Here is a 20667-nt window from a genome sequence, read left to right on the forward strand (position 1 = left end):
CAATCCAAAAATGGGCAGAAGACCTAAACAAGCAATTCTCCAAGGAAGACATACAAATGATCAAAAAGCACATGAAAAAATGCTCAATATCACTAATTATCAGAGAAATGCCAATCAAAATTTCAATGAGGTATCACCTCACACCAGTCAGAATGGCCGTCATTCAAAAATCCACAAATGACAAATGCTGGAGAGGCTGTGGAGAAAGGGGAACCTTCCTACACTGCTGGTGGGAATGCAGTTTAGTGCAGCCACTGTGGAAAACAGTATGGAGATTCCTCAAAAGGCTAGGAATAGACTTACCATATGACCCAACAATTTCACTCCTGGGCGTATGTCAAGAAAGAACCCAAATTGAAAAAGAAACCTGCACCCCAATGTTCACAGTAGCACTATTTACAATAGCCAAGAGATAGAAACAGCCTAAATGTCCATCGACAGATGACTCGATAAAGAAAAGGTGGCATATTTATACAATGGAATACTATTCAGCCATAAAAATTACAACATAATGCCATTTGCAGGAACATGGGTGTCCCTGGGGAATGTCATTCTAAGTGAAGTAAGCCAGAAGAGAAAGAAAAATACCATATGATATCACTCATATGTGGAATCTAAAAAAAGAAAAGAAAGAGACAAATGAATATAAATACAAAAGAGAAAGAGACTCATAGACATAGAATACAAACTTCTGGTTGCCAGTGGGGAGGGTGTTGGGAAGGGACAGACTGGGAGTTCAAAATTTGTAGATACTGAAAGGTATATATAGAATAGGTAAACAAGATTATACTGTAGAGCACAGGGAAATATATACAAGATCCTATGGTAGCTCAAAATGAGAAAGAATGCAACAATGAATATATGTATGTTCATTTATAACTGAAAAATTGTGCTCTACTCTGGAAATTGACACAACAGTGTAAACTATAACTCAATAAAGTAAAAAATGTAAAAAAAGATTACTGTCTTATTTTTAATGAAAACAGATATCCAATCAGTGAAGGTTGGGTAAGGATTCTAACATCCTTTTACAGTTGCTTTTAGATGATTTCCAGACTTATCTCTGGAAACTGGATAGGAAAGGCCACCACCAACACAAGGTTAGCAGTTTCCCATTTCAGGTTACTTGCTGGTTGTCAGGAGGGATCTGGCCTTGCAATTCAGGATGGCTACCTCAGCCTAAGTTTGGGAGAGTTTGTCTAGTAAATAAACATGTGAACAAGAAGGGCTTTTTGTTTTGTCATTTCAGTTTTACTTCAGAAGTTTCCTTTGCAATTAGCAGAGAGGGAAATCTGACCATGGTCTTCAACCTTCAGGAAATATATGAGTGTGACCTTTAGACTTGTACTTATCTCCTTTATTTGAAAGGCTCTGACTTTGGTTAGCACTGTAATTTAGAGTTCTCCCGAAGAGCCATCATTTCTTACTTTGTGCAATGTCATAAACTTTCAAGTATTCTGGAAATACACTCTTACAACCAACATGGTTCTAGCTGAACTTGTAACAAGTAATGCCATCTGGCCAAAAATATGAAATTGTGTGTTATACTGGCACTGTAAAAGCAACATAGTATCTGTGATTGCTTCATTCTGGCTTTAAAATACTTCGAAATCCAATAAAGAAATGAAACACTTCCATTAAGAAGGGTTTTTTTTATTACATAAAAATGATCAAGACATGGATATGGAAACTGTATCTAAATTTCAGAAGGTATCTTTTCCCAACTTAGTAGTTAATCATTAAGGTAACCAATAAGCTATTTGAAGTTATTTCCATAACACTGAAGTTAAGCATGCTCCCCACTATGTCTATATCAGTATTTAAATGGAAATGTATTTTTGAACATAATCTCTTTACTCAGTACAGACATGGCAGATTGTATTTTGATTTATTGACCAATTTTCTGCTCCCCCATCACATGTCCTTCACCTGCTTTCATTTAATCAGGGAGACAATTCTGTGGGATTGCCTAAGAGAGAGGTTGACAGCAGAAAATGGAAAAAAGGTAATCAATTTTAGATTCTTGAGTCTCAAAAAGGCTGGCCCTCAGAGCAATGAAAAGAATAGCAGATTTGCTAAACACACACACACACACAAAGCCCCAGACACGACAGATAAGAGCCTGGCTACTCCCCAGGCTGGGCAGAAATCAAAGGGGAACAGTGAGAAGTCAGAGATGCGCAGGCCCCCAAGAAGGGAGCCCCTTGCCTGGTCCCCCAGGCTACTGGTGCCACTTGTCAATTTGTTTCCCCTTGGCTCCAAGTCCACCCTTCCTTGCCCTGCTTGTGATACTGGAACATCTCTCCCTCACCAGCCGGCAGGATGTTCCGCTCCATCAGCAGAGGGCGCTAGCGGAGGACGGAGGTTCTTTCTGGTTCCAGGGATGCTCCTGCCTGGCCTCAGTACGACAGCACTGAATGGTCAGCAGCAACAGGAACCCCTAGCCATGTTCACCCCCAGCCAGATGCAGTGCCACGAACCCTGCAGGCAGCTTCCCAGAGTTCCAAGGAGCAGCAGCCACCTGCGGGCAGCCTCCCCTGGCCCCACAGAGTGCTCTCCCCAGCACATCACCCTATCATGCTGATTTCCAGCAAGTTCCACAGAGCAGCTCCTCAGTAAATTTCTCTGACCTTTCCGGTGAGGTCTGGACCTCAGCCCTGTAAGTAGTGACTTCCCTGTCTGCTCTTCTTACAGTCTTCAGATTTCTCTTCCTCTCCTTAGGAGATAATACACTGTTATTATTATTAATTCCTAAACAGTCCTTTATATGAAACATTCCCTGTGGAAATCACTGTGTGGTTTCTGTCCCCCGACTGGACCCTCACTGGAACAAATCTGGTACCAGGAATGTCCAGGAGAAGGAGCCACACAGCTGCATGTGGAAGCTGGTTTGACTGAACCCTTGGAGCTGAGCCCATTGCCGGGGTTTCTGCCAGTAATCCCCAGTGTCACAGTTAATCCACGGCATCACGGTTAATCAGGCTGTCACCTGGATGAAGAGCCAACTGAAGCGACTGCCCTGGAAGCTTGAGCGGCTGCTGCACGCGGCCAACAGGACATGTGAAGGCCGTGGGGACTCGGGGTGGAGGGGTGCGTCCTTCAGATGCACTGGGGCACTTACAGAAAGAAAATGACCAGCTTGGGTCCTTTAACTCTCAGCTCAGGTCATGGCCCAACACCTAGAAAGATTCCACAACAGCCCTAACAGAATGTATTTTCTTGCTACCATAGCACTGATAAGGCTGACAAAAATTTAATTAAGCAGGTTGCTAAATGACAGTGTCAGCTGAATGCACACTTCACCAAGATTCTCATGTGCCAGTTAGAAAAAATAGATTAGGATACTAAAACTCCAAGTAAGGACATGTTGTGGGACCCAGGTGAAATGGACAAAGTCAAAACCCAAGTCACTGGGAGCCATCATTGCCAGTGGAAGTAGCTTGAAACTTGGCATCTGAGAAGACAAGCCTTCTTTTTGCTTGAAAACTCTATACTAACCTCCCCTGGGACAGATGAGGGGTACTGCCTTTAAAAGGGGTGCTTATCCCTCTTAGATGCACAACAGGGAGCGTCCAGTCAGTAACTAGGGACACAGCTCAGTACGATCCAGGGGAACTGGTGCACAGTAAGACCCAGGAGGAAACAGTTAGCACATCAAGGAAATTGCAAGACCTGGATATTATGTATCAGAAGCATCCCAGAGACCACGTGCAGGAGTGGATTCTAAGGGTGTTAGGCCGAGAAGGACAAAATATAGGACTCGATCAGGCTGAATTCATTCATACATGTGCACTTACTACAGAGTCCAGATTTAATCTGTTAGTTTGTGAAGCCGGAGGTGGTAAATTGATTGGCTGGGGCACAAAGACTTGGACTCAGTCGTGGTCTGTGTTTAATGAGGATAAAATGCCAGTTTCCCTGGCTTGTAGAGGAGGGGGATTCAAAGGCATGGAGAGACAGGAATGTTGGGGTGGATTTACCACGTGTGACCTGCACACTCACTCCCTGAGTATTCAGCAAGAACACTCAGAAGCTGCTCCCTGCACGAAGGCACTGAGAAAGACATCCAGGAGGGCAGCACCAGCATCCCTGAACACCTCTGTGGCTGGTCTCCTTTGTAGGCTGGGTAAGACACGGTCAGTATGTGATCCCAACAGGGATGATGTGACCCCAGAGAAGCAGGGGCCAAGAGGCGGCACCTGACGACCAGTAACAAGTTGGGGGCATTTACCAGAAAGGGTGGCAGGGATGTATCCTGTTAACTAGAATGCGTGGCCCACAGAGATCACTGATGGCCCTTAACTGGTTGGGGTGTTCTTGTGAAGGAAACAGTGGTCCGCCTACTAGAGCATTCCTTAATCCATATGACAGAAAAGGAACTCTAGGTCTGCCAGACAAAAATGTGACGTGAGTGGCTGCTGCCTCAGTGGAGAGTCACAGCCTCTCACGCAGTTTCCAGAACTCAGTCAGTTCCAAGACCTACAGCCCCTCGATTGGCGGGAAAGCTGAGGCTCCTTGTGGAAGGACCCTGAGCACTGCTGTAAGTATGCAATATAAATTTTCCTCCAAGCCTTCCCGAAATGTTTACCAGAGACCCCCCAGATGTTTACCAGAGTGACTGTTCGCTGAGAAGAAGGAAATCCACAGGGTTTTAGGGAAGCTCAGACACCAGCAATCAAGTGACTCTAAGTCCTACGGTCTTATAATGTCACTGCAATACACTAATCCAAATAGTTTCTTGTTTGTTTTGTTATGTTTGCTTTTGGGGGGCAGTAGGCATATTAGCCTGAGTTAGACTTACAATGGGCCCAGCTGTTCCACTTGCCTGGCGGGATTTCTCTCTACTACTTGAATGTTTAGTTGGAGTCGCCACAATTGGCAACAGACAGAATCACCAGACTGGTTCTCTGAAACTTAGCGTGAGGCAACGTTTGTACGTTTTGCTCATCGATATGCCTCAAGTGCCTAGAACAGTGGCTGGTACATAGCAGGCACCTAATAATTGTATGTCAAATTAAAGAAAATGAATGAGTGAAGATGTATAATCTTAAACTTCAAAATAATAGTCACTTTCTTGTCCAAATGTCTACACTTATTTATCTCTAAAAGTTTATTTTCATATTAACAGGACATTACCTTTGGTAAATGACCATTCAAGTTGCTTATCAAGACACAGATTTATGTAAATAATGTGTAGCCAGTGCTTGCTTTCCCAAGGCCTAAGGGTCACTGAGATTTAGGAACAGTTTTGCTAAGCCAAAATGTTCCCAGTCATATGCAGTTGGAGGGAGTAAGAACAAGCATGGCTCTAACTGAAAGTTCCACAAAGCAGTTGTGCCCCGAACATGTACGTAAAATGAAAAGGAAGGAAGAAGTTAGCACACTGACCTGAGTGATGTAGATGATTTTGTGCAGCTGGATTAAGATCTGCTGGATGGGGTCACTGATCTGACGTACTTTCCTCTGGGACACGGCAATTCCTGCAGATGCTGTGGATGACAAATTCTCCAGTTAGTTAAGACCCTGTTTTTCCCCTTCAAAAGTGGCATTTGTGGGAAATGGGGTAAAATTCTGAAAAAAATAAATAAATAAAAGATTTAAAGTAAAAACTTTCATCCTACCAGTGAGACAGTATGTAGAGACCTTGTAACACTTCAATATCTTACGACACTGGAGGTGTAATCCCTTCCCTCTATCTCTCAGACTTCTAAGTAACATAATGATGTCATCATTTATAAAATCTGAAAGACTGTTTATCACTTGGGAATTTTGCCTGCAATTACATTATGCTGCCACCAGGAGTCAGTGGTGTCTTGGATACTGTGGTCATTGAAAAGCTAGGTTTCACATATATGCAGTTAAGAGACTATCATACTTAAAATTTTTAAATTCATTATGCCCTCAATAACATAAAAAACTAATTTATTGAAACTACCCAATGAAAATATTGAATAGGCAATCTTAGCAAACAAAAACCCAAAAAATTCTGATTTATAATAATCAAGGGTTTGAAAATCATGTTACTTTCAAACCTGTGATTATCACAAAGTATACTTTTCACCTTCATTTCTCTTCAGGTCTAAATAAGACACATATAATTTTTCCTGAATTCTCATCAGAGCACCACATCACGTTCACAGTTCAAGACTAGCCTGGTGTCCAATTGCATATAAGCTGCTTTCCCAGATTCAAATGTCAGAGTCACACGTGGCCTGTTTTTAACTTTGAGGAATGTAAAGCTATTTAAAGGAATGACCTAGGCCCCTAGATCAGCCACAAGGCCACCTCTGCCTCCCCTCGCCCTCAGATCCACACTGGAGTAAGTGGAAGACACTTCAGATACATGGATGTAGGCTGTCCTCTCCCCACCTTCATGCTCTTTCCCTTCCTCCCCAGAACCAGTTGCACACTTTCTGAAACAATGCTTTTCTTGCCAGTTTCTCTTCATTCAAAGAAAAGGTGCAAGATCTTTCTTTCCTTACCTCCACACAACCTTGAAATTACAACCTTGAAATCAACCAGTCTGTATAAAATTAAATGTGAATACAATCATTGCTTCAGCAACAGCTAGGATTTTGAAAAAATGATTCTTATAGAAATGATTTCTGGGAAAGCTTGCATAAAAACTTTAGTTTTCAAAACATTTAAAGAGAAAATTTAAGGTAGTCATTAAAAGAGTCAACTTTTTTTTTATTAGCATAGGAAAATTTATATTTAGAAGACAAACCACAAAAGAGAAAATAAATGCAACATTTAAAGAAATGTTATTTTCTTCATGGGTATCTTTCCTGAGTTTGTTGAGAAATTCATTCAAGAAATAATCTAGCTCTAGTTTGTGTACATTTAATACCCTGTTTAAATGTTTGAAATTTAAAGGATCTACCTCTGCTAGGCACTGTATCTAACTCCTTTTAAGTATCAACTACTTGATCGTTTAAAAGATGAGGTTTAATAAATTACCCTTAGGGTAAAAATGTGATGGTAAACCAGAGAGGATTAAGGTAGCTCAAAAATAGAAAGCAGAGAGCTGGAGGTATCTGCTCTGGCCTGCAGAGATGGCAAAGTGTACGTACATTGTATTTCCCACAGTTGTGCTCCTTTGCAGAAATAATTCTTAAAATGTAATTGTCTAGACTGATACCCAAAACTAATGTGGCCAAGTTGACGCTGCTACAGGAACATTAGCTCTGCATTTTCAGAAACCAGAGGGCTTGGTTTTTGATCAGTTTTATGCTGACTAGTTTATGTTCCTGGCATGTGGACTTAATGTTCATAGGTAATGAGTTAAAATCTGACAGCATGGCAGAGAGTTCTCAGATTTGTGATGACACTTTGAGTGGGGTGTCTCATGGCTTTGACTCTACCTTGCCACAGGAATGTGCTCATCTGTGGCCCTACATGCAAAAACAGAGATTGTTAGCTGGAACGCCTGCCTTCTGAACTGCTCAGTTATGCAATGTAACTTAAAATCATGTTTCTTAAGGCCCTTGACCACTACGCTGTCAATCCCAGTAAGTCTTTGACTTTTGAAAACAGTTTTGATTGCTTACTGTCTAAAAAAATAACTGAAAAATATGTAATTACACATGCCCACTGTAAAATGACCAAACAAATGTGAAACAACGTTAAGTGTCACAGAAGCAGCTCGAGGCTCCCTGCAGCCACCACCCACCAGCCACCTCCCCCGGAAGAAATCTCTGCTGTTAGCGTGGCGCATTCCCTTCCGGTTGCTCTTCTGTCCATTGACATACTTAAGTGTGTATCTTCAGAACAGTATTTTTCAGTCTGTGGTTGAGTCTTAAAATCTGTTTAACGAGTCATGACCAGCATTTTGAGAAAAAAAACAAAGGGAATGGAATGGGATGAAAAGAAATAGAACAGGACAGAAAAAATTCAGAGTGCACTGCATGAAGTAAGGGCCCACTCAGTCATATAAACTGTGTATCTTACTGAGGGTCATTTCCAAAGTGACTTTGAAAGCCACTGCTGTAGAAAATCTATAGTATTACCTCATGTTTTCCTTTCCTCTTTTGCAATAAATGGTGACACATCATAAGACCGTTTTACAATTTTTTAAAAAAATATTTGGGGGGGTAATTAGGCTAATTTATTTACTTATTTTCTTACTAGAGGTACTGGGGATTGAACCCAAGACTAATGCAGGCGAGGCATGCACTCTACCACAGAGCTATACCCTCCCCCATTACAGTTTTCATCTTCAGTATGTCACAAAGATTCTTCTTGTCAACACGCAGTTACAGCTCATTATTTATAACTGCTACTGAGCAGTATGATGTGTTCTGAATGCATCATAGTTTCTCAGCCACTTCTGGGAACTTAGCTTGCTTTAAATTTTGTTCTAAGTGATGCTACAGTGAGTATACATGCACATGCCGCATTGTGCATAAGCACAAGAAGTCTTTTAGAGTAAATGAGGAGAAATTAAATAGCTGAGTATAGATATTTCCTATATTAACAAATACACTCTATAGTGGATAAATCAATTTGCACTCTGACCAGAAGACAATCCATTTTTCTACACCTTGATCAACACTATTATCAAATGCTTCGATTCTGCAAATCTGATTTTGTTTTATTTTGCATTTATCTGAATGCTGATGAGGTTTACTGCACTTTGGTGAATTTTCTGTTTGGGTCCCAAGCTTCTTTTTTCTTACTGATTTGTAAATACTCTTTACATTGTCTGATTACTACTCCCTTTATTGTATTTTACACTTTACCTGTGTTTTTACCTAATCTGCTATTTCTTTTCAACTTAAAGGGCAGTTCCCAACCCCATTACCTAGACTACAGGCAATTTGTAATCTCGCCACCAAAACAGTGTCTCAGCTCCCTGCTGCTGCCGTATCGTGACAAGACAGGATGACATGACTACTTCAGCACTCTGGGCTGCTCTGGCAGGATTACTGAGATGTGAGTGATCACAGGGGTTAGAGTTGGGGAGAAAGAGTTAAATCTGAGACTGGTAGTGATGGGAGTCTGGCTGTAACATTTGCAAGTCCTCTTGATTTCCTGAACAACTTCAGCTAATACTGGGTAGGAGAATTATTATTCCTCCTTTTCTATCTTATTAAATCATTGCTCTTTTTTATATTCCCCATCCCAAAATGTGTATTTATTTAGGTCTTAATAATTTTAGGAAAGCAAAAATGATAAAAATTCAAATAGATATCTTTTAAAATTTGTGTTCTTTAGTTAAATATTAGTAACTACCAAGATTGCAGCAAACGTTAGCCACATCATTTTGAGTTTTAAAGCATTCTCTCAATCTTTCAGTTTAGCACACTGAAAATACTATGCATCCTAAATACTCAAAAACATTACAAGCCGTGTTTACATAGACAATATTATTCAATTTTTATTAAAACAAACTTTCCTTAAAAAGACATCATAGAAGCTGACCATATTGCAATGTCAGATCTACAGAGTATGTCCATGATTCATATCTATGTGGTTCCTATTGCAAAAGATAGACAGTATTTGGTCTCATTAAAATTTAAATAAGATCCAAGTTTAAAATTGGAATACTCCATGTTCCTTTTATAGTTTTGTTAAAATAGTGAACCTTATTACGTTTTTAAAACTTAGAAGGAAACTACGAAATTCACTGTGAGAGGCAATTTACTTAAAGTGTCAAAAATTGTATTTACTAGCATGAGCATGACATTAAACAGCTAGCTTTTCCCTCTGGGGTGGCAGGAGGACCCGGAGGAAGACCAGTGCTTTGCTAGCATGGACGTGGGCAAGGTGCGGGGGAGGGTTTTACACATTTCGTCTCATGTCATCCTAAGAACCGTTCTGAAGGGTAGTCATTTTTATCCTCATTTTATAGATGACTGAGATTAAGAGAACTGTCCAACCAAGGCTGCAGTGCTGGGATATGAAACGAGGCAGCCCCTTAACTCTACCCTGACTCAGCCTCCTGACTCAGCACTGGGAGACTGTGAAATCATGGACATTTCCTCTGGTTACTTCAAATATGAAATAATATTTATGCTCCTTCCCAGGCCTGAAATACTATTCCTCTTCTAAAAAGGAGTTGCTGTGTTTAACATGTTTTACCTGTACCTTTGAACATTTAATGGTCAAATCTTTTTGGAAAGCAGGTACATGTAATAAACTGGAAGCGTGGGGTCTCTGCCGCTGTGCAGTGCACTCCAGTCTGCCTTATCGTCTCATGGCACATTACGGTAGCCAAGTTAGTTGCCCATTCCTGGTGCTTTGAGGCATGATTTATATTATATAACCCATCTCCTGAAACTACAATTCACAACACAAGCCCGGAGCTGTTAAGTACTATAAGTTGAATAAAAGATGGATTACATACATTCCCCCAGTTGACCAAAGTGTAGTACCAGCCTATTTCTGAATTCTCTCTGCTAAGCGTTGGGAATTTTTGAACAACTAGGGAAGAGAGTTTCAAGCAGGAGCTCCTTGAAAAAGTAAAAAATATTTTCCCTTTGTGAATGGGGCCAAAACATACATGGGTTTCTCAATATGGGACGAACCACCCTGCTGAAAGACCGTACAACCTTGTAAACTTAAGGACGGTGAACAGATTTGCTCTGGCCTCTTTCCTTTCCTTTTGTAAAATGCAATAAAGGAACTCAACTGTAGTTTAAATCTACAAATGCTCAGCAGTCAATCTCTGCACAACAGTGTGGAAGGCACCAGAAGTTGGGCCAAGAACACTGAACTCACAAGGGGTTCTCGGGAGGTCCACCTGGAGAACCACTGGATGGGGGACAGAGAGTTGATGCCAAAGTCCCATTTGAGAAGACCATGAAGAATGAGTACAATTTTAATAGGTGTATGACTGGGGTTTGGTGTGAGGGAAGGTCTATTTTAGTGGCAGCTTCTGAGTGAGAGGAAGTTCCAGCAAAGGACAGGAGTCAGCCAAGTGCCCAGTCTGTCCTGCGTTCAGGACCATGGAGAGGTACAGTCCTGGGTGAGCTGAAGGGGTAGTCAGGGGCCTTATGAGACGGTGACGTCAGACAAGATGATCTCATGAGAAGAGGCTGGAGCCGAAGCCAGGCCCGTGTGGAGCAGCACATGGTGACTGTGGGGAGCAGGAGCCCAGGAGGGGCTGAAGCTCCGACCTGAGTCACTGAGAGAATGACTCTCTTGGAGGAGAGTGGGGAGGAAGTGAGAGAGATGATGGCGGGAGTGGAGGTGGGGGCGGCATGGAATCCTACCCAACACAGACCACCAGTAGCTCCACAGTAAGGAGAAATGATAAGCAAGAGACTCGACGGTCTGGGCCCAGTGCCCCCACCGCGTGCTCCCTGGCAGACCTTCCCATGGGACGGCAGGAAGCTGCATCAAAGCCTCAGCCCTTCTGTTTGGTATCTAGACAAGTGGGGGCACTGGGCAGATGGGTGGGGAGGGGGAGGATGGTCCAGAAGATGGTGTTATGCCCACCTCCAGCATAAAGGGGTTTTACTTCCTCTAAGTGAGTGCCAGCAAGGAACCGGTTAGAACCCAATGGTGTAACTGCATGGCAGTGACAAGGACCTAACCTGACATGACCCGGTGCTCACTGTAATATAATTGGCACTGCAGCTTAGGCCCCCCCATGGGTTTCTCTGTGTGTATCATGGTTAAGGACATGTGCAAAGGGGATAAACATGACTGGGCATTCCAGGGGCAAGAGCTGTCAATCAAAAGATCACCTCTAAGTGAGGGTAAAAGAGGAGGGACAAAGACCATTGCTATCTGCCCTTGGATCAGCCTGCCTCCTGTTCTTAGGGGTGTACTTTCCCTTCCCTAAATAAATCCTTTACAATCTTTTCTGCACAAAACACCATCTACCGTCTGTATTCTTAGATTTCGAGTAATACAAGAACTGGGGTCTTTTACCTGCCCCTTTGGGAGTAACAGCTCCTTTCATTCCAGCCTCAGGAACTAGCTGTTTAAAGGCCAAAGAAGCAAGGCTGCTTTGAGGCCCTTCAATCTTGAATTCTGGCAGAATCATCTTTATACAATGGGCTGAATCTGTGAGTGTGTACGGATTAGGGTTTCCTCCAGTTCCAAACTCTGTGTCTTTCGTTATTTTTTTTTCAAAATATATCATCTGAGCATTTTTAAAGTTGCTAAGTCCCTTAAAATGACTACCTAGTACACATGGCAAGATGCTGTGTGGAACATTCACTGCTGTATTATTTCTCACACTCACTTTTGACCTCAGGAGACTCCCATCATCAAGAAGCAGAGCGTGAGGCTAGCACCTCCCCAAGATGGGGAGGCAGAGAGGAGCCAGGGAACAGAGAGGGTACATTCCTGGGCTTTAAAAAGCAATGTCTAAGCAAAAGGCAGAGAGAGTCAACAGACCTACAGCTGAACAAACTCTTCTTCCTGCCCCTTCTGGGTAAGAGAAAGTCTCCGAGGAGGGAGGATGAAGGAACAAGGAGAAGAAAAGAGAGTGTCAGAAAAGATTCAAGTTCCAGCTCACTTTGGGCCAAGCCTGGGGTGGGGGCAGTGAGAAGGGCAGAGTGGCTGATGGGATTCTCTCTAAGTCTGGGGGTTCAAGAGTGGTAAGTCTGGGGCCTGGTCCCCACAGGGAATTCTGGGGGGTCAGCCATGCAGAAGTGCCCTGTGTCATATGACACGGGATGGAACAGGGCAGTAAAGATGGCTTCCTGGGGTGTCAGAGCAGCAGGGCTCTGCTCAGCTCCCACATCTCCACGTCTGGAGAGGTGGGGAAGAACAGGCCAGACCTCCCAGACCCTGGGGAGGTGAATGGACAGAGTAAGTGCTACAGAGGTCCTGCCTTCATGTAAAGGGGACACAGGCCCGAATGGAAACGTGGGCTGTGATTTGCCTGTAGGCTAACTGATTATGTTTTCTGATGTGTGAAATAGGGTCTCAATAGAAAAATTAAGTTCAGTTTTGGGGAAATGTTTTACAGACAGGTTTATTTCCCCCCCCCCGAATTTGTGATCAAAAAAGAACATATGCATTTGGTTTAGTTCATATCGCCTGGCCCCTGCCAGGCCTAGTTTTTCCTGGGATATGCTACCATCACTAACAGAGTCGTACTGGCTCCCGTTATTCCTACTAGAGGGAACTTTTTTCTCTGAAAGTCAGTTCTCTTGAAGAAGCTCAGAATTCTCCAGGAGAAAATACTGTGGTGGGAAAATACTACGTTCAGCACTACAGATGCAAAAGCTAACCAAGCTACGGGAGTTTGGCAGTGCACAAAGTTCTGCTGTATCACCACAGCATGAGCCAGAAGTGCGCATTTACAGGTCAACACAGGCAAGATCACGTTCCAACACAGCCACCTGGCCCTCTAAGAGAACAGTTCCCACCTTTGTTCACACAGAAAATGATGCTCATGCACTAGATACAGTCTTGGGAGCATGTCCAGGTTTTGACAAAATTCTCTCCTCCCCAACACGTTTTTTTCCCCCCAGAACATTCAGGCAATACACGACCCTAGCTGTTGGTTATGCATAATGGAATGAAGTCTGGTTTGCAGATGAGGACATCGAAGTGGAAGGGGCTGGTACCAGTTTTTTATGACTTGATAAAGCAACCAATAGTCCAAGTTTACCTGCAGCATTTAAAAATGTATGACTTCTATAATATGGAGAAAAACCATTTTGTATTAAGATGAAAGAAAACAAAGACTTTGGCTTTTTTATTTGAAAGTGAGATAATTCATAGATAGTAACCCAAATTTTCCCATATGCATCACAGTGTATTCTCTAGTATTAGTAGAAACTAATCATTCTTTATAGGGAAACTTTAGCATTCACTGACAACAATTAAGATGCTATATATATATATAATATATAATATATATTTTATATATTTATGTATTATTTTAAAGAAAAATACATGAGTCAGTAAATTTTTAAAAATTAGACAGTATTACAAACTGTAGGTCTAAGAAATATATTACATGTGAACTGTGCTAAATGGTTTGTTTAAATATCCAGAGATCGCTGACATCAAGCCAAGTCTCAAACCCAACACTCCCTTCATTAAAAGCAATTTCTATTAGGAGTAACAACAGAACTTGAAATTGCTTATCTATGTATGTGTTCTGTTCTCACTATTATAAAGCCAATCAACAATCATTTTAGCTTCATAATTATGTTATGAACTTACCTTATGCCAAAATAGCAGGCGTAGAGCATGGTCAACAGATAGTTTTGAACATCTTAATAACAAAGCCATATATTTTTCATCTATGCTGATGGTGTAAATGGCCCCAAACTGTCAGTAACTCTTCCAAAGCACATTTAATAAATGTGGAGACACGGACTAATATTACAGTAAATCAATTCACATCTCCTATGTTCACTATACCTGTTAACTCTACAAAAAAATGTGAATTAAGGAAGCCAAAGTGAAAACAGTACCCAGAAATAATTCTGAATTAACCAAAGTAGTAAAATAGAACATTATACTCGACAGTCATACACTCATACATATGTTTAAAGCACAATCACTAATTTTTTTCCCTGAATTGTCCAGGTTTAGCTAAAAACTTACTATTACTGTTGAACTTTGGTCCTCTTTAACAGAAATTAGAAATATTAATTCACATAATTTTTTCTCAAACCATTACTGTAAAACTTTATATCTTAAGAATCCATAAATTTTACATTCCTTGAGAAACAATATATAATATTGTTTTAATCAAATTTACTAACTGTAAAGAAGTATCTGTGTCAGAGTAAAGGAGATAAGAAAAAGATACGCTTTACTCTCTTGTATCATTAGGTGTAGGGCTCACATAAGTATGTATGTAAAACACAATTACTACTTTTTGTTAGTAGGTATGCACTGTCAGCCTCAAAATTCAACTGGCTAACATTCCTACAAGGCAAAAATGCAGCTTTTAGAAAAACAACCTACACTAGCTCATTAAATAAGTGAACACAGAAAGCATTTAGACTCTGTTAACTTGCCAAACTAATAATGGTGGAAAACGAAACAAAACTCTCCTGCTCTTTGTAGGAAAATTACCTCCCAAGCATCATTCAGACATTTCAGGCCCAACCATCAACCTTCTCCACCCATGTGCATCTGACATCAACTTGACCTAATGGGTACTACCATGGTTTCTGAGACTGCGAAGAATCACAGCAGGGAGGCTGTGGGCCTGCCACCCTGTCACTACCTCGGCCTCTAGCTCCTTAACGTGAGCCCTGAGCATGAGGGGTGGCACTTTCAGAAGCAGGTCAAGAGGCAGCAAAGCTGAAGAAATAAAAGGGGGAAAGATATGAGACTTTAAGATACAATACATTGAATTTCAGGGAGGTATGGATGATTTTACTGCCTCCAACACTAAATTACCTGGTCTTGGTCTTGATCCTATTCCACCAGTGAAGTCTCTGAAAACAGAATTAGAAGGATTTATTTGACTTGGATTGTGACTAACACTTACTGAAAACCTATACCCTACTATGGTTCACGTGTGAACATAAAGGTACTTTTCTCTGAGGAGGCTCTCAAGAGTTCAATAAAGAGTGAAAATAAACATATTTGAAACCAGAGCAGAGCAGACACTCTATGACCAAGGCCTTTTCCTGCCACAGTTCTTTATAAGCTCTAAGAAGGATTCCGAGCCTAAATCTTACTACCTTGAGTGATTTTCTTGTCACATTTAAAATCAAAACAACTTATTTTGTATTAGAAAGAAATGACATTTAAAATTTTACATTTAATATTTTCCATGCTTTAGTTCTGCTGTCTTGAAGAAGAAATTATCACTCTTCCTATAAAATGAGATGAGTTTTGCATTTAAGATGACTATATTTTCCTTAATTCCCCAGTGTTATTAACATCACTCGTTTGCCCTACCCTAAAATTCTCGATTTCCTGATCATTTTGCAACTTGGTCTCAGCGCCTTCCACCTAGTGGAAGAGGCATTAGACCCTACAAAGGGGAGCCATGAATAAACTTCAACCTTGTTTTTTTCTCTACTGTAATCAAGTCAATTTATATTTCTTTTTAAAATTTTTAATAGACTTTATTCTTTTAGAGCAGTTTCAGGTTCACAGCAGAATTGAACAAAATACAGAGCTCACACATTGCCCTCCCCACCCACACGTATATACCCCCCTTCCCTCAATATCCCTCATCAGTGAGGCATATTTGGTACAGTCGATGAATGAACATGGGTACATTATTATCAACCAAAGTCCATAGTTTACATCAGGGTTCACTCTTGATGTTGTACATTCTATGGGCTTTGACAAATGCATAATCACATGTAGCCACCACTATAGTATTATACAGAATAATTTCATTGCCCTAAAATCCCTTGTGCTCCATCTATTCATTCCTCCCTCCCTCCCTCTCCCCAAACACCTTGAAACCATGATCTTTTTATCATTTCTGTATCTGTGCCTTTTCCAGGATATGATTTGGTTGGAATCATACAGTTTGTAGCCTTTTCAGAATGGTAGAGCCAATTTCTTATCAGTTTTTTTTGGTTTTTTTTTTTTTTTTTTTAGTGAGAGAAGAATCACCTATGCTCTGACAAGTTATGAGAAACATACTTCAACTTAATGCAATGCAACAAAGGTGCATCAAATATCTGAGAGGAGTGGCAGATGCCTACACAAGCAGTGCACTGAACCTCTGTCCATATATGGACCACATCTGCTTCAGCTATCCACTCCTCTGGGGCAAAGGGCCTGTGCAGGGAGGAGGGGAAAAATGCACTTACAGGAACAGAGCCAGCCTAAGCTTGACCCTCAGGACTTCTGCTATGGCAACTTGGGAGCGGACCCCACCCCTAACAGGGCAGTGATGACCACTAAGCCAAAGGATGTCCTGCCTCAGATCTGGTGCCAGCTGTAGCTCCTCCATCTCCAGCCCCACCTCCTACCAAGCTGATAGCTACCAGTACACCCTGAGGAAAGGTCTGAGTTGCAACAACATCAAATCCAGCTCTCCCACAAAAGGCCCTGGGCACATGCAGTTTGCATGGGGATGGTCCCACACAAGAACACCCATTTCAAGACTGCAGTGGATAACTGTCTCATCTCAGCTTGTAGAGGCAGAGAGAAAGTTAAGCAAAATAAAAAGTCAGAGGAACTACTCTCAATTAAAAAGCAAAAGGAACCCTGTGAAAATAAATAATGAAACAGAAATAAACACTAAATCAGATATAGAATTCATATGTAGGTAATAAAAAAGTTAACTGAATAAGGGGAAATAATTGATTTCAACACTGAACATTTTAACAAGAAATTAGAAAATATAAAAAAAAGACTCAACCAGAAATGAATGACTCAATAGCTTAAATAAAAAACACACCAGATGAAATAAACAACAGACTTAGTGATACAGAAGACACAAAAATGAACTGGAAGACAGAATAATGGAAATCACTGAATCAGACAGCAGGAAGAAAAACACATTTTAAAGAAGAGTGTAATTTAACAGATCTCTAGTATAAAATTAAGGATTCCAACTTTCACATTATAGGGGTTCCAGGAGGAAGGGGGGGATCAAAAAATACTTGAGGAACTTATAGCTGAAAACTAAAAAAGTGAACAGATATTTAGGTACAGGAGCACACAGAGTCTCAAACAACATGAAACGAAACACCAAAACATAGCATAACTAAAATGGCAAAAGTTAAAAATAGAGTTTTCTAAAGGTAGCAAGAGAAAAGCAGTTGTATACAAGGGAATACCCATAAGGCTATCAGCTAATTCTCTGCAGAAATTTTGCAGGTCAGAAGAGAGTGGCATGATATATCTAATGTACTGAAAGGGAAAAACCTGCAACCTAGGATACTCTGCCCAGCAAGATTATCATTTAGAATAGAAGGAGAAATAAAAAAACTTCTCAGACAAGCAAAAACTGTAAGAATTCAGTAATACTAAACCTACCCTAAAAAAAAATGTTGAAGGGTCATTTCTAAATGGAAAAGATGCAAGAATCCACCAGAAAAGGAAAATCACAATAGGGAAGGCAAATAAATAAAAGGATTGATGATACTTAAATAAGAGAGTACAACACAGATTCAAAAAAAGTAAATTATTTTTGTGAAAGCAATTATAACTACAATTAACAGCAAAAGGATAAACACCAATATGTAAACTAGGACACTAAAATACATAATTTGGGGATAGGGTGGTAAAAATGTAGATCTTTTAGAATGTGTTTGAATTCACATGACCATCAGTTTAAAAAAAGTAGATACAGTTATGGGTCAACAAACTTGAAAACCAGGGTAACCACTAACTGAAAACATACAGAAGATTCACAAAAACCAGAAAGAAAGGAACTCAAGCATAATACAAAATGAAATCATCAAACCATAAAAGGAAAAACAAAATGAAGGAATGATGAAAGAAGAATTACAAAGTGAAACAGAAAACAGGGTTTAACATGAAAAAAGCACATACCTATCAACAATTGCTGTAATGTCAATTGATTAAATGCTTCAATCAAAAAATATACAGTGGCAGATTAGATTCTAAAAAAAGGACCAACAATATGCTGCCTACAAGGGACTCACTTCAGGGTGAAAACCATACAGACTGAAAGTGAGGGGATGGAAGAAGATATTTCATGCAAATAGAAACTACAAGACAGTGAAGGTAGCGATACTTATATCAGACAAAACAGGCTTTAAAACAAAGTTCATAAAGAAAGGCAAAGAAGGATATTGCACAATGGTAAGGGGTCAATAAAAGAAGAGGATATTATACTTGTTCTGCTATATAGACCCAATTTAAGAACATCCAAATACAAATACTAAAAACAAATACTAACAGACATAAAGGGAGAAACAGACAAGAAAACAATAACAGAAGACTTTAACACCCCACTCACATCAATAGACAGACCTTCCAGACATAAAATCAATAAGGCAACAGAGGGCCTAAAGGACAAAATAAGCCAGTTGGACTTAACTGATATCTTCAGGGCACTATGTCCAAAAAAGCCCAGAATGCACATTCTTTTCAAGACTGCATGGAACATTCTCTAGAATAGACCACATATACTAGGTCACAAAATAAACCCCAACAAATTTAAGAGGATAAAAATTGCAAGCATCTTTACTGACCACAACAGTATGAAACTAGAAATCAACCACAGAAAGAAAGACAACGGGAAAAAATGAACACATATACACTAGATAGCATTCTACTACAAAACCAATGGGTCAATGATAAAATCAAAGAAAAATCAGAAAATACCTCGAGACAAATGACAATGAAACACAACCTCACAAAATCTCTGGGATGCAGCAAAAGCAGTTCTAAGAGGAAAGTTCATTGTAATGTAGGATTTCCACAAAAAAAAAAAGGAAAAATCTCAAACAACCTAATATACCCTGTAAAAGAATTAGAAAAAGAAGAACAAACAAAACCCAAAGTCAGTATAAGGAAGGAAAGAATAAAGATCAGAGAGGAAATAAACAAAATAGAGATGAAAAAAAAATACAAAGGATCAATAAAACCAAGAGCTAGGTTTTTGAAAAGCCAAACCAAATCAATAAGCCTCTAGACCAGCTCACCTAGAAGAAAAGGGAGAGGACCCAAATAAAATAAGAAATGAAAGAGGAGAAACAACAATTGATACCACAGAAATAGGAAAAAAAACTGTAAGAAAATACTACAATAGTTACATGCCAACAAATTAGACAACCTAGAAGAAGTGGGTAATTTTTTAGAAACAGCCTGCCAAATCTGTGTCAAAGAGAAACAGATTAATTTGAATAGACCAATCAGTAGAAGTGAAATACAATCTGTAATAAAAACAAAACTCCCTGAAAGCAAAATCCAGGGCTGAACAGCTTCACTGGGAAATTCTACCAAATAAACAAAGAAGAACTTATATTTATCCTTCTGAAACTTTTCCAAAAGATTGAAAAGGAGGGAACACTCCCAAAGTCATGCCACGAAGCAACCATCATTCTGATACTAAAACCAAAGACTACAAAAATAAAGAAAATTATAGGCCAGTATTTTTTTATGAATATAGATACAAAAATCCTCAACAAAATATTAGCAAACTGAATCCAACAGAAAGAGGGTCATACACCATGATCAAGTTGGATTCATTCCCAGGATGGTTCAACATACACAAATCAATCAATGTGATACAGCACATTAACAAAAGACAAAAACCACATGATCATCTCAATAGATGCAGAAAAAGCATTTGATAAAATTCAACATCCACTGATGACAACTCTCACCAAAGCAGGTATAGAGGGAACAAATCTCAACATAATAAAAAGCCATTTACAACAAACCCAGAGCCAACAGTACACTCAACAGTGAAAAGCTGAAAGTGTATCACTAAATTCAATGAACAAGATGAGGATGCCCATTCTCACCACTTCTACTCAACATAGCATTTAAAGTCCTTGCCACATCAGTCAGACAAGAAAAAGAAACAAATGTATCCAAATTGGAAGGGAGGGGGTAAAACTCACTATTTGTGGGTGACATGGTACTCTATATAGAGAAACCTGAAGACTTCACACAAAAATCATTAGAACAAATGAATTCAGTAATGTAGTAAGGTACAAGATTAATATACAGAAATCTGTTGCACTTCTTTACACTAACAATAAAATAGCAGAAAAAGAAAGTGAAATAACAGTACCACTTAACATCACACCAGAGTATATATCTGGAGGGAACTCTAATGCAAAA

The 20667-nt window shown here is 40.1% G+C and overlaps 1 protein-coding gene across 1 annotated transcript in view; it reads right to left on the reverse strand.

Moving 5' to 3' along the window:
• LOC140686648 (serine/threonine-protein kinase Nek10-like) overlaps positions 1 to 20667 on the reverse strand; it is a 72507-nt gene that overhangs the window by 16871 nt on the left and 34969 nt on the right. Inside the window, exons 10-13 of the mRNA XM_072940851.1 lie at positions 15331 to 15368; positions 15091 to 15231; positions 7365 to 7394; positions 5389 to 5489 (exon numbers count right to left, since the gene is read on the reverse strand). Of these exons, the coding sequence (XP_072796952.1) occupies positions 5389 to 5489; positions 7365 to 7394; positions 15091 to 15231; positions 15331 to 15368 (310 nt within the window). The remainder of the gene's footprint in view (positions 1 to 5388; positions 5490 to 7364; positions 7395 to 15090; positions 15232 to 15330; positions 15369 to 20667) is intronic.

This window comes from Vicugna pacos, chromosome 17 (assembly GCF_048564905.1).
Source record: "Vicugna pacos chromosome 17, VicPac4, whole genome shotgun sequence".
NCBI classification, from domain to species: domain Eukaryota; kingdom Metazoa; phylum Chordata; class Mammalia; order Artiodactyla; family Camelidae; genus Vicugna; species Vicugna pacos.